General features: G+C 46.2%; 1 protein-coding gene across 4 annotated transcripts; it reads right to left on the bottom strand.

Moving 5' to 3' along the window:
• Window positions 1-2,819: 2,819 nt before the first annotated feature.
• IFT20 (intraflagellar transport 20) lies at window positions 2,820-13,459 on the bottom strand. 4 transcript variants are annotated; one of them, XM_066599637.1, is made up of 6 exons: window positions 13,385-13,459; window positions 13,033-13,216; window positions 9,728-9,866; window positions 6,044-6,129; window positions 4,023-4,126; window positions 2,820-3,107 (listed from the first exon to the last, which is right to left on the bottom strand). In XM_066599637.1, the coding sequence occupies exons 3-6, from the start codon at window positions 9,852-9,854 to the stop codon at window positions 3,026-3,028; spliced, it is 399 nt and encodes a 132-aa protein (XP_066455734.1). In that variant the 5' UTR covers window positions 9,855-9,866; window positions 13,033-13,216; window positions 13,385-13,459; the 3' UTR covers window positions 2,820-3,025. The 4 variants fall into 4 exon arrangements, with proteins under 4 accessions (XP_066455734.1, XP_066455733.1, XP_066455735.1 ...); XM_066599636.1 differs by having other exon boundaries at window positions 13,092-13,216; XM_066599638.1 differs by lacking the exon at window positions 13,033-13,216 and having other exon boundaries at window positions 4,003-4,126.
• Window positions 13,460-13,548: the final 89 nt, after the last annotated feature.

The following is a 13,548-nucleotide window of genomic DNA, read 5'->3' as shown; positions in this document are numbered from 1 at the left end:
CAAAAGCAGATTATATGTATGAAAATACACAAGAACACACAACTATGGGGAATGCGATAGTGATACACCTCATCCGAGACTCGTGTAGAGATGGCACTGTAGAAGTACATCCGTTGTCTTGAAAGGTTGATAACAGATGAAACAGGCCAAGGGATCTTGAATAGTATAGTGTCAGCTTATATAAAGCCACAGCTATTGAAAGAATAAAATGAAGTCTTGTCCAATACAGCTGTATGCATGTGGCCAGATGGCAGGTAGCTGGCCTGGAGTGTCCTGCACCACCTACTGCACCTGTATTTATGTACCAGAAACATTGTGCGCTGTAATACATGAACAGGGCTACAGCTGCCGACTAATGGTTACCAACGGCTCCTAAATTATTTTAGATTTGGGAGTCAAAGGCACTCAAGTGAGTTCAGCTGTATTACACGAATAACAAAGTTGCTAATTTTTAGCTTAAATTTTTAGGTTTAGGAGGCAAAAGTGCCAAAGTGTTTTTTTTTTTTGCCTGGAGCCCCCCCCCCCACCATCGGGCCATGTAAAGGGACAAATCAGCAGATATTTATTCTAATTGGGTGATTTTCAAAATGGCTTGATTGGCGGGACATCTGCCTGTGTGAACAGTGAGATTTACAGCTGGTCAAGGGTAACAATCGATCATATCAGCAATCATTCAGGCCATGTAAAAGATAATAAAATGAGTGTTGATTAATGCAAGACGACACCGATATCGCTGCTACAAAATAGCTTCGAAATTGCTGCTGTGTATATGCAATTTTGTAGCATCTGTGATGCTTTTTTCCTGTTAACCCTTTGCAATCCAATTTTCAATTCAGGGTTTCCTAGTAGGCCTTCTCTTTCTGCCATTATACAATGGCGCCATCTGCTGGCTAGAGCCAGTACTGCGGTATGGGACATGCTAGAGAGGCCGCCGACAACAGAGCAGCCAGTAATATACAGTAATAATACCCTGCCGGACGTCTTCCAACATTGGACCTGTACAGCCTTTAATCAGAATGTCTTTAGACGCCAGACAGTGGATTGGAAAGGGTTAAAAGTAGCATAGCGTCGCTGGTATATGCGATTTTCTCAAGAAGAAAAAAAAAAAAAAAACGCACGATTTTGTAGCGAATAAGTTACTAGGACTTTCTAATGTTAAAATCGCATGAAAGTCACAAGTTCGTGCCATGCGATAAACAAGGCAGCTCCATAGGAAAACATGGGCTACAAAACATAGCCAATCACAGCTGTTTGAAACATGCTGCGACTTTGTAGTCTCGCAACGCCACAGGCTACAAAACATCGCTGGTGTGTACGAACCCATAGGAAAGCATGGGCTCTATATACATGCGAGTTGTAGCATTGTCGCATCGCTACAAAATCACCCGTGCGGATACAGCCTTAGTGTAAACTCAAGAGTCAAAAACTTTTGAAATGTCAATTTTTTTTTTTTTATAATCAATGTTGGGGTCCGGGTGCTAAAATCCCCCACTGATCACTAAAATGAAGGGTCTGCAGGACTCACCCGAGCACCGTGCCCCTTCAGCTGTCACTGTTGCTTGTTGGCTCTTGAAGTCAAACGCACAGATGACCACAGAAGTCTATACATCCAACTTCCACTGCAGGAGCAGGCAAGACAACTAGGACAGTCTAAGAGGACCAGCGCTCAGGTAAGTCCTACAGTCCCTTTATTTTTGCAATGATTGGAGATCTCGGCCCCCAGACATCAAAACTTTTGAAATGTTTTTGGTTTTTAAAGTTCAATTGCTCTTTAAAGCATAAAGGGGTAGCCGTCAATCACTAATGCCTCAGTCCATTGGACTGCTCAGCTCAGAACGTGCAGAGGTATAAATGAATAAAGCACACGTTATACTGACTCTTTCCCCATGAAACTATATATCCGTCTGCTCAGCTCCTCCTGCTCTATAACATGATGCCTGCAGAAGGGACTGGATTTTCAAGCTGACAGTCTCCCTTTAAGGGCTTGTTCACACGAGCGCTGTGGGCGTGCAGTACAACCAAGTGCAAAGATCACGTGAACGGGTTAATCCCAGCTACTTGAATTGGCCCGTTCAAACGATCCGAGGTGCGTGCTTTCCAGCTCCCATAGGAGTCTATGGGAAGCACGCACCAATAGATCAGGTCCTATCTTTGCGCGCACCACAGAGCTTAGATGCAAGCTTGAGGTTGCATGTCCTATCTTTGTTAGGTGCACAAATTTAGCGAGTCTAACATTCTTTCATGTGAACGCTTCTACAGGAAACCATTGGTTCCTATGGAAGCACCTCTAATGCGCGCCCACAGCGCTTGTCTGAACGAGGCCTAAGGCTTGGGTTTATACACTCATTTGCCTCTCAGTCCAATAGTGATGGTTCAATCACACATATAATGGGCTCTGATCATTAGGATAGCAAAGGGTAATCAATGAGGAGCGGGGTCTCTCCATAATATGGATTAGTAGGGACTTCTATTCCTAGAACTGAAAATGGATGGACTGAAACTGTGAGACCTATCTGGGTGGAGGATTATTGAACTGTATGAACGCAGGCTGATTCCACAAGCACATATTATACAGCTGACTGTCCTGGCCTGGTCACAAGTCTACGGGGTATAATGCTGCGCTTTCGGGTCAGTAGACCTGCGCACAGGCTGGTACACCTGCTGGGAATAGGCTTGTCTAAGCCATTCCAGGTTTGATAGTTTACAAGTTGGTCCTGGATTGCTATGGGAGGCCAATGCCTGGAATAATACACAAAGTCATTCGGTCAATCACCAAAGTGAAGCATGAAATAAAAGCCAAGGCCGTTTACACTATCTGGTCAAGAAGAGCATCTGTGTAATATCAGTTCCGCTGTATATTTGATGGTTTTCAGAGAGGCACGTCCATGGAAAGTTGAGTGCAAATTGGTCCCTACTAAAAGGTTGCAAGCCATGAAATCTGCAGGGCCTTCTAATATCTGTCATAGTAAGGAGAGCGATGACAATGGCGGAAACCGTTACTATAAAACGTGTCCAATCCAAGAGGTCATTTCTGTAGGATGAATTGGTCTATGAATTCATTCTGTTCTGCTTCTACTTTGCATAGAGCTTCATATTCTATTCGATATCTGAGAGGAAAGAAGACAGAAGTTAGAGAAAATATCACATATCTAATATATCACACCCAGCAGATCGGTTGCAGAAGTTTTCCCCCCACTGCACATCCATTCCATAATGTGAATGAGGACATTCCTGCAGCAGCTACAGCCTCATTCATATGAAGGGGACCCTCTGCAGCAGATCAGCCGTGTGCGAATATAAAGCGATAGTTATAGGAACATATTAGGGTTGAGTCTGAGGGTATTGAACCACGACGGCCCAAGCGTGTTATCTAATGACTACAAAATGTAAGAACGGCCCTTGAGCTTTGTTTGGGTTACAGAGTTAAAACTGCATTCACTTATATTGTACCGTACAAGGTTGTAGATCCAGTTCTGCCCAATTACAACACCTGCAGTGCCTAAGGCCGACTCACACGGGTGTAAGTGCATTCCAGCAGTGCAAATATGCTGTGTACCTGAACGACCGAAATGCATTTCACCTGCTTACAAATTTATGCACCGCGCGCACACACACGAAAAAAAACACATTTATTTTGTGCGTATATGCTCAGTGAATAAGCATGTCTTCTGCGTATGCCGTACATATCTACGCAAGCCCATTTATTTCAATGGACTCTTGCGGTGCACAAGATGGGTAATGTCGCATATTTTTTCATGCAATCACACATTGCGTGAAAAAAATGCGTTAACGTGAATAATCCCATTGAAATCAATGGGTTCCATTCACTGCATAATATGTGTGCATAATACACTCGTGTGAACGAGCTCTAGTAGAGGTCTGATCCTCCGGTCTCCGGTTGCTGCTCGTCCCTCCCTTCTGCATCACAGACCACAGCTTGTACGGAGGATTAGCAACAAAGCTAAGCGGAGATTCCCCATAGAGGAGAAAGTAAATGGTTACCTCTGCTGGGGTCGTCATACCTTTCTAGCTGCATCTTCTTCTCTGCTATCAAGGCCTGCAGCTGCTGTTGCTGCGCTTCTCGCTGCTTAGCGATTGACTTTAACAGATTACGAGCGCCAATGGCCTAAATGATCAAAGAAACAAATTTCCATTGGTCTTCTGTGAAAATACTTCTTACAAGTAAGACCTCTAAATCCGTCTTATCACAATGTAGCAAGCATGTAAGTATTCCGGGTACTGCGGTGCACGCTCATCCGCTCTATAGCAATAACTGGTCTGCCGTTAACCATCACCATTCGCCGTGGCAAACTCAGTAGCTGGGGACAGGGTCTTAGTGACTCAGTAATACTGGGGGTCCCAGTAATTAGACCCCTGCCTATCACCACTTGTATAAACTAGCTAATTTACACAATAAAGAAGTTGTCTCTTTGATGCAAGTAGCTGCAGAGTGCAGGCATGTAAACCTGATGCAAGATGTAGAATATCTACATACTTTATAGAGGAATCAGAAATTGGGGATTTCCAGACCAGAGATGGTCTTGGAGGGTGTGAACAGAATTTAAAGATCAGTCACTAAGTTACAACATTATAAAGAGGTTTTCCGGGACTCCAATATTTAGGACCTCTCTTTAAAATATCCAATTGGTGGGAGCTCTGCCCTTTAGGACAATAGATGATCAGCTGTTTAAAGGGGCTGTAGCGCTCAAGTGAGCACTGCATTCTCTTCTCAGGCCAGTGATGGTGCGTTCATTAGTCATGGGGCCTGAGAGCAGCTCATTCCAATTCAAGTGAATGGAATTGAGTTGCTATACCAGACACCTCCACTATGAGATATATGGGGCAGTGCCCGGTGAACAGGCCAAAGTTCTCACCCAAGTGCCATGGCCTCTTAAAACAGTTGATCGGTGGGGGTCCATATACATTGACTTCCACGATCAGAGGTTGATGACCCATCGTAAGGATAGGTTATGAATATTGGTGTCCCAGAGAACTCCTTGAAAGTGGATGTCCTTTTCAATAGGTTTCTACTTACTCCTTTTCCAGGGGAATATATTATTATTATTATTCTCCCCTTCACTTTCTTTTTCCTCTTCTCCTCTGGGGAGGGGGAAGAAGGCGAAAGGAGGAAAAAGAATGGTGGCTTAATCTTTAACACTGTTGCCTTGCAGTAGTGTGGTCAAATTTGACCTAGGACAACATCTGCATGGACTTTGTATTTCTTGTTCTCCTCTTCCTCTGGAGAAGAAAAAGTATGGTGGCTCAAGTTTAAATCTGACTAAGGGTGATGTCTGTGTTGGTTTATATTCTCTATGTACTCCGTTCCGCTAACACACTCAGACTTAACATCCCTCTAAGACGGACCTCACATGCTTGCCTCTAGGACTTCACCAGAGCAGCACCCATCCTCTAGAACGCTCTACTGCAAGGCCTCGCAATGCTGGAGTTTGAGGTTCAAATCTGACCAAGGGTGATGGCTGTGTTGGGTTTTTCAAAGTTGGTGTTGCCCTTGATGACATTTGAACTTGGGACCCCAGCATTGCTAGGCAAGAGTGCTAACCACTGAGCCACATTCATTGAGGAGGCGGCACCACCACTTGCAGAATCCCAACGCAGTGACATATCGCCTGTGGACAGGCAGCCTAAAGCTTGGTGTCACCAGAATTCTGCTGACCTAGAAAATCACACCAATCTCTTTTTTTTCCCCAATACCCCCAAATAAAAGTTATACAATACATTACAAGTAGCCCAAAATGATGCCATTAAAAATACAAGTTGTCCTGCAAAGAACAAGCCCTCATATGGCTATGCTGACAGAAAAATGTAAAAGCGTTATGGCTCTAGGAAGGAGAGCAGAGAAACTGAAAGAATGATGCCACAAACAGGCTTCGTTATTAAGGTGTTCGCAAACAGCGGCTGAATTACTAATGCAGGGTGACTATTAGAAGTCACTTCTCCGTTTCCAATGCCCTCCTAACCTACAGAGTGGCGTTCGAAGAGGAGGTTTAATGTAGTCACCACTTTAGTCACACAGCGGCCTCACCTTCATCTTCTCATTCTCCGTTTCTTTAGCCAGCTGATCCACAAGCTCTATTAGACCGCCGACTATTTTCTGAAAATCATCTATTTCTGAAATACAGAAAAGAACTTTATTCAGAAACAGAATATTTGTACAAACAAGATATACAACACATATGGCAGTCCCTGCGGCATCTCACATATACCCTGTAAGCCAATAGTACACTGCAGTATATTGTCCCTGCGGCATCTCACATATACCCTGTAAGCCAATAGTACACTGCAGTATATTGTCCCTGCGGCATCTCACATATTATCTGCTATCTAATAGTACACTGCAGTATATTGTACCTGCGGCATCTCAAGTAAGACCTGGAATCCAATAGTACACTGCAGTATATTGTCCCTGCAGCATCTCACGTGTTACCTGTAATCCAATAGTACACTGCAGTATATTGTCCCTGCGGCATCTCACATATTATCTGCTATCTAATAGTACACTGCAGTATATTGTCCCTGCAGCATTTCACACATATTACCTGTAATCCAGTAGTACACCGCATTATATTGTCCCTATCCAGTCACTTCTGGCAGCACAACTGGCCCTTTATACAACAGCCAGAGAATTCACCCCTCTCTTAGGAAAATTAGGGACTAGTCAGCAACGTTATTTTCACGGAGAACTCACATGTGCGCTACATTACGTTTTTCTGCAAGACTCTATCCAAGACAGTTAAATTAACCCCTTCCTGACATGCATTGTATGTATATGGTGCACGCTGGGTGTCGTATGGAGTGGTCTGCTGCATACGCGGAGGGTGTCTGGCATGGTTGACAGCTGAACACATGCCGACACCAGCTGCAATCAGCATTCACGATGATCACTGCCGTTAACCCTTTAACTGTCCCAATTGGCGTTCAGAACTCCTGAACTATCCCTACACCAGTATGCAATCAGGGGGTACAGTTTCAGTTGTCATGGCAGTCTGGGTCCTTGTGATTGCCCGTCACACCTCTAGCTTTCTATTGGGTAGAGTCACAAAGGTCCTTGCAGCAGCGTCCAACAAGCTCCACTAGTGATACAGCCCTCCCGGCCCCGCTCAACACCACTCCCCAGTCTTCCCCTGCTTGGGCAACAAGCTCCAATGCAAGCATTAACCTCTGGCTTCCCCCTTGCCGTTGCGGCCAACAAGCTCATCTGCTGACAAAGCACCACTGGCCCCTCTCCCCAGTCTTACCCTTTGCCTCTGTGGCCAACCAGCTCCACTGCTGACACTGCGCTCTGGGCCCCACTGAACTCCTGCGGCTGTCACCTCCGTGAACGGCCAGTGCTGAGCTGTCGCAAGGCAGAGCTGACCACTGCTGAGAGGCTGCTTTGCTGTTCCTGCACAGGCAGCGCAGATACATGGCGACCGGCAGATGTCAGCGGCCTTGACGCACCCGGCAACCACACTCAGAGGGAGGGCTACAAGCGCAGATAAATGACGACTGCTAGCTGTCAGGAGCAACAACGCTACCAACCAGGAGCGCAGCCTATCTGTTCCACTACTGCAGGGAGCCCGGCGACATCCAACAGGACCTGTGAGGGTCTACACAGGGAGACAGCCAGCCAGTCATGAACAGGGGGCGTCAACCACCTGTCAAACACACTGTATCTTGACTTCACCACTACTTCCGGTGGAGTCAAGATACACTAAGGCTAGGTTCACACTGGGCAGATTCCGGGCAGAGATCTCACAGTTTGGCTGCAGCAAAAAACTGAGAATTCCGCCGGGAATCAGCTGCTTCAAAACCCGCGGCACTTAGCCGCGGGTTTGAAGTGGCCTGGCCGCACGCTCTTCCGCTGCAGCCGGCGCTTCCATAGAGGAAAGGGCAGGCGCAGCAGAAGAAGAAAAAAAATGAACATGCTGCGGCCGGCGAATCCACGGCGCAGCACCAGCTTCTTCCGGCTTTGCCACGGCGGATTCGCCGTCCCGTGTAAAAGAGATTTCTGAGAAATCTCGTCAACATGGCTGGCTAATCCCAGGATTAGCGGCTGCAAGTGGATTTGCCGCGGCGAAATTCCGGACGGAATTTCCACGGCAAATCCGCCCAGTGTGAACCCAGCTTAATACCGGCCCCCATGACCACCACGAATTAATGCCTATTGAGGCGTGCCTGTGGCACATCTGGATAAACTGCCTGTTTGAAAGTATAATGCAATACTATGGTATGAGCGGTCAAACATTACAAGTTCAAATCCCCTATAGGAACTTAAAAAAAATGTTTTATTAATAATTAAAAACAATAAAATGTAAGAGTTTAACCCACCTTTTTCCTGTCATTTCATCAAAAAATAATAAATTGAAGTGGAATCACTGTGTCCACAAAGTACCAAATTATTAAAAAACCAAATTATTAATCCCACACAAAAAAAAAAATATACGACAGAATTGCGGGATTTTTTGGTCACCTGTACCTTAAAGGGGTTGTCTCGCGAAAGCAAGTGGGGTTAAGCACTTCTGTATGGCCATATTAATGCACTTTGTAATATACATCGTGCATTAAATATGAGCCATACAGAAGTTATTCACTTACCTTCCCTGCGCTGGCGTCCCCGTCTCCATGGGTCCGTCTAACTTCAGCGTCTAATCTCCCGATTAGACGCGCTTGCGCAGAAGGGTCTTCTGCCTTCGGGTCTGTTCGGCAGCAGCGGCGTTCTGGCTCCGCCCCCTTCTACGTGTGATCGTGTAACTCCGCCCCGTCACGTGTGCCGATTCCAGCCTCCTGATTGGTGATGACGCGTAGAAGGGGGCGGAGCCAGAACGCCGCTGCTGCCGAACAGACCCGAAGGCAGAAGACCCTTCTGCGCAAGCGCGTCTAATCGGGAGATTAGACGCTGAAGTTAGACGGACCCATGGAGACGGGGACGCCAGCGCAGGGAAGGTAAGTGAATAACTTCTGTATGGCTCATATTTAATGCACGATGTATATTACAAAGTGCATTAATATGGCCATACAGAAGTGTATAACCCCACTTGCTTTCGCGAGACAACCCCTTTAAGAAAAAATTGCAGCGGAATCTGACCCTGCGCCCACGTGTACCTGTACCTGCGGAATTTGCGAACATTACCGCAACGTCAACTGAGGAAGGGCCGTGGGTCGGACGGCTTCCATTAACCTCAATGGAATCCAGGCAAAAATTGAACACGCTGCGATTTTTTATTTCTTGCGAGCGGACATGCGAATGCTCCATTCTTGCTAATACTGCCAAATATTGCGGAATGCTGTGGATCGTCCGTGTGAGTGAGGATTGTGGATTCCACATCAAACGGGTCGTGTGCAGCTGGCCTTAGAAATTTGTGAAAAATTTTCCAGCATTTTATGTTGTTAAATGGTACTAATGAAAAACAATACTTGTTCCGCAAAACAACAAGTCCTCAGAAAAATAAAAGAGCTACAATTTTTTGAAAGTAGGGAGAAAACGAAACAGGGCTGCATTGGGAAGGTTACTATACTGTCATGTTACTATTAGAAACAACTGTAAAAAGGTGCCCAAGGTTGCATACATGCAGTGATTTACATGAGAAGGGCTGCCTGGATTGCAAACCCTCAGCCATAGGCAGTATTAAGTCTACAAAGGTTTACGGTCTCAGGATATGAATATTAAGGTTTCCGTTCACAGACAGCAAGCAGAGTTGTTGAAAAAAAGTTCTGAAATAGGACTTACTTTCTACAAACTCCCTGCATTCGTCCTTCAGTTCTGTGGTTTGCTGGGAGACATCTGGATCCAAGATGCGTAACTTGTTGAGTTCATCGAAGTGCAGCCCAGCGTCGGATAGCGAGTCTTTGGCCATGGCTGCTGTGAACTAGAACAGCACAGTTATCCATCAGGCATGTTAGTAGTCTGAGCAATCCTCGGCCACATCAACAGTCTGATACAGCCAAAAGGATGCACTTACACATAGTGGATGTGGTGCAAGTTACCGGCAAAGAAACAAAATCTGTGTAAGGGCTTATTGACATGAGTGAGAAGCTTGCGCAAGTTGTGTGATGCGCACACAACTCTCACGAATATAAAATCCATTCTTTTGAGTTTCACAGAAGCGATGCAATTTTTAATCAAAAACACTGCATCGCTGTGAAAACCTCACGATGAGAAGAGTGATCTCTGGCAAAGTTTCTGGCTGCTGTGGATCTGCATAAAAACAGCGTCACAATCTACACGAATGCCGTTTGATGCTATTTTAGTTGCAATTTTGATGTGAATTTTTCATGGATTTTCCACCGTGCTCACCATTTTCCTCTGCGTATGAATGTACCCTAAAGGTTCGTTTTCTGCATGCGCTGCGGATGTTTACTGCAGAAAAGACATGAACGTACAGGGGTCGGCCGTTATTAGATTAGGCTTTAATCTTTTCTGTTGCCGAGATCTGTTTTCCGCGCTGAAGGAAAAAAAAGGCGCAAAGCGGTTTTTCATGCAGGATTTCATGCCAGATCTGCGCCAGAGGTGAATTATACTGCGATTATGTTCAGGTTTAAAGGGTTTCCGGGACTTCAGTATTGATCTTTAACAGTTGATCGGCGGAGTTCTGGGACCGCAGGCAATCAGCTGTCTCAGCTGCGCTGTCAGTAGGGACGGCAAAGGAAGCGCGTCCACACTGCAGCGAAGCAGGTTGGTAGGCACAGCTTCCACTTCGCCCGCACCGACAGCGGAGCCCAGAATTATTAATTGCCAGCGATCCACCACTCATGTCTTATCCTAGAGGTCCTGGAAAACCCCTTTAAGGCCGGACTCACATGACCATATTGGAATTGCATATTACACGGGCTCTGTAAACCCATGTGATACGAGATTACTCACAAGCAATCAATTACATTGCCTTACACTGTTCCAATCACACTAGCATATCAGAATATGCTAATTTGCCCCCTGCCGGTGTGGATTGACACTTTAGACAGTTGCCATAGACTTCCTAATTCACATTAGAAGGAAATCTTTTAATAATGAATGTTTGGTCCTGTGAAGGTCCTAGCTGGATATAAATTATATTTTCCGAATCGGGGGGGGTGGGGGGGGGGGTCGGGGAGGGGCTGCTGAATAAAACGCATCCACACACATTGAGGCCCGAGGCCCAAATCACTCTGAAAGGCATGTCTTCGTACCTGGGCCTAATTTACATATTATGCTTAGCATCTATGGATTGGGAACTCTGCGGAACAGACGTTTTGGCCGTGTATCCCAAAATCTGGTAACGAACTTTTAATTTTTCCTATTTTAAAATCCAGTCTGGTTGTGTATTACCTGTATTTCCTTATACTCCCATGTAGTACTATGTACTCCCATACCTTTTTTGTAGAGCTTTTGTACATATCTATATTTTGCACGGCTAGACATTTTCTAGACTAAATCTACAATTTATCAATTAAGCCTTGTCCGTTTTAGAATGACTCAAACGCCAAAGCTTGTGTTCATCATTCATAAGTCTGAGTTTGTTAACCTGTAGCAAAGTGGTGGTGGCAGCGTGTATTTGTGTGGGTATTGAAAAGTGCCGAGTCGCTAGAACGGATCAGGTGGGCGATTTGTGCTCTCGGTCTGCATGTGGCAGGATCCCGGAAAGCTGGGTACAAATCAGCCTGTATTCTAATGACTTCAAGTTGAAATACCACTAAAGTGATTGATTGAGGCTCTGCCGTGATGGCTGGTAGCAGCGAGGTGCTCGGAATAGTCAATCCGTGAGCAATAGGAGACAGAGGTGGGATCGATAGGCATCGTCCCCTCTCCTCCTGTACCTGACAATCACAAGTGCAGTTTCAGATGGTTTCACAGTTTTTCAGAAATCCCATTTTTTTGGGGTGGTTTTTCGAATCCAAGTCAGTAGTGGACTTGAGGGGAACGGGAGACGTGCGGGGAGGACTTGCATCTCCTTCCAGACCGATCCTCTTCTGGCTTAGACTCAAAAAAATTGCATCAAAAACCGCAGTGATGTTTTTCCAACTTAGGCCGAGCTCAAAAGATCGGGTTGGATCTCACGGGCAGGAGGCCCGCAGCAGATTCTGGCTGTAAGCCCGGCGGTGACCCTGCGTACGGTTGTGATATATATTGCGTATAACCACGTACTCCCGCAGGCGGTCATGTGCCGTACAGCTTTATTTCCTGTGCTGTCGCTGTGATGACGCGGATACCGCAGCCCGGACACAATGTAGTTGCATATGGGCTGCGGGAATATCCGTGACCATACAGCGTAATTGGCTCTGCGGTCGCGGATTCTGCGGTAAAATAGAATATGCTTATTTTCCAGATATGCAATTGTGACCCACAAATGTGAGCAGAATCGTGTATTTCAAGGCATTTGATTAAACAGCGTATTACCACAGAGCAAACGCTCACGGAATCCACCATTCAAATCCGCAAGTCATGTGGAACCAGCCTACGGCAGCAGTGTGCGGTCCTGAGCTCTCACTCATGACCTGAAGGTTGCGAGTTCAATCCTTGAGTGGTTCAGGTAGCCGGCTCAAGGTCGACTCAGACTTCCGTCCTTCCGAGGTCGGGAAAATGAGTACTCAGCTTGCTGGGGGGTAAAGATGACCCCGGAAGGCAATGGCAAACCACCCCGCAAAAACAGTCTGCCAAGAAAAAGTCACGATGTGATGTCACCTGAAGAGTCGGTTATGACTCGTGCTTGTACCAGGGGACTTTACTTTTACCTTCCCACCTGTAAGGGTCCTTTCACATCAAACGATTATAGTAGGGTCAGGAACACTATTGTTTCTCCTTAGGGAGAGCACCTAGAAGTGGTGAGGAGACCTATAAGGCCATGCATGCTCCTCTGGGAAATGTGCAAATAAGGGAGACAGAACAATACCTCTGCAGCACCACCTAGTGGAAGGTAGCATTTATGCAAGTCAATGTCAGACTCGTTATACAAGCCTTGTAACAATGACTGGGAATTGTCACAATTTTAGCTGAAACGAGCGAACGGGGTCTTCTCACCCTCATTTGAAAAGGTCTGCATAAATCGCTGCACTACTGACCTAACATCCGTACCGCAGGCCAATTTCCACTGCGCAAAATCCAGCAGGTGTGATCATACCCTAAGGCCGTAGTCACACGGCAGAGAACACGCTGCGCCCCAGATCCTCAGGCATCAGACCGCCCACCAATCCCCCGTCTGATGCATCCTGGTGATTGTCTCAGATGTGTAAGGTAGGAATATCCCTTTAAAAATAAAACAGCCATTGAAACCAATCATGTTTATGGAAAATATAATACACTACAGTCAACAGCGCCCCCTGCCTGAAACGGTGACAATAGAGAACCACAAGCTGCATACACGGTCAGCTACAGGCGGTACCAGACACACCAGTAGCCAGACTCCGGCATTACCTGCTCTTATCGCTCTCCCACCACCTTCCGCTCCCCGGCTGCCACGGAGACAGCCGGCTATTGTTTACTGATGTCACTTCCTGTTATACACTCGCGGTACCATAGAGACGAAGCGGAACTAGTATCGTCCGGCAGCCATCTTGCGTGAGGGCAGTGTGCCCACG

The sequence above is a fragment of the Eleutherodactylus coqui genome, chromosome 4 (genome assembly GCF_035609145.1).
Source record: "Eleutherodactylus coqui strain aEleCoq1 chromosome 4, aEleCoq1.hap1, whole genome shotgun sequence".
Taxonomy (NCBI): domain Eukaryota; kingdom Metazoa; phylum Chordata; class Amphibia; order Anura; family Eleutherodactylidae; genus Eleutherodactylus; species Eleutherodactylus coqui.
This window is presented reverse-complemented; position numbering and strand designations above follow the sequence as displayed.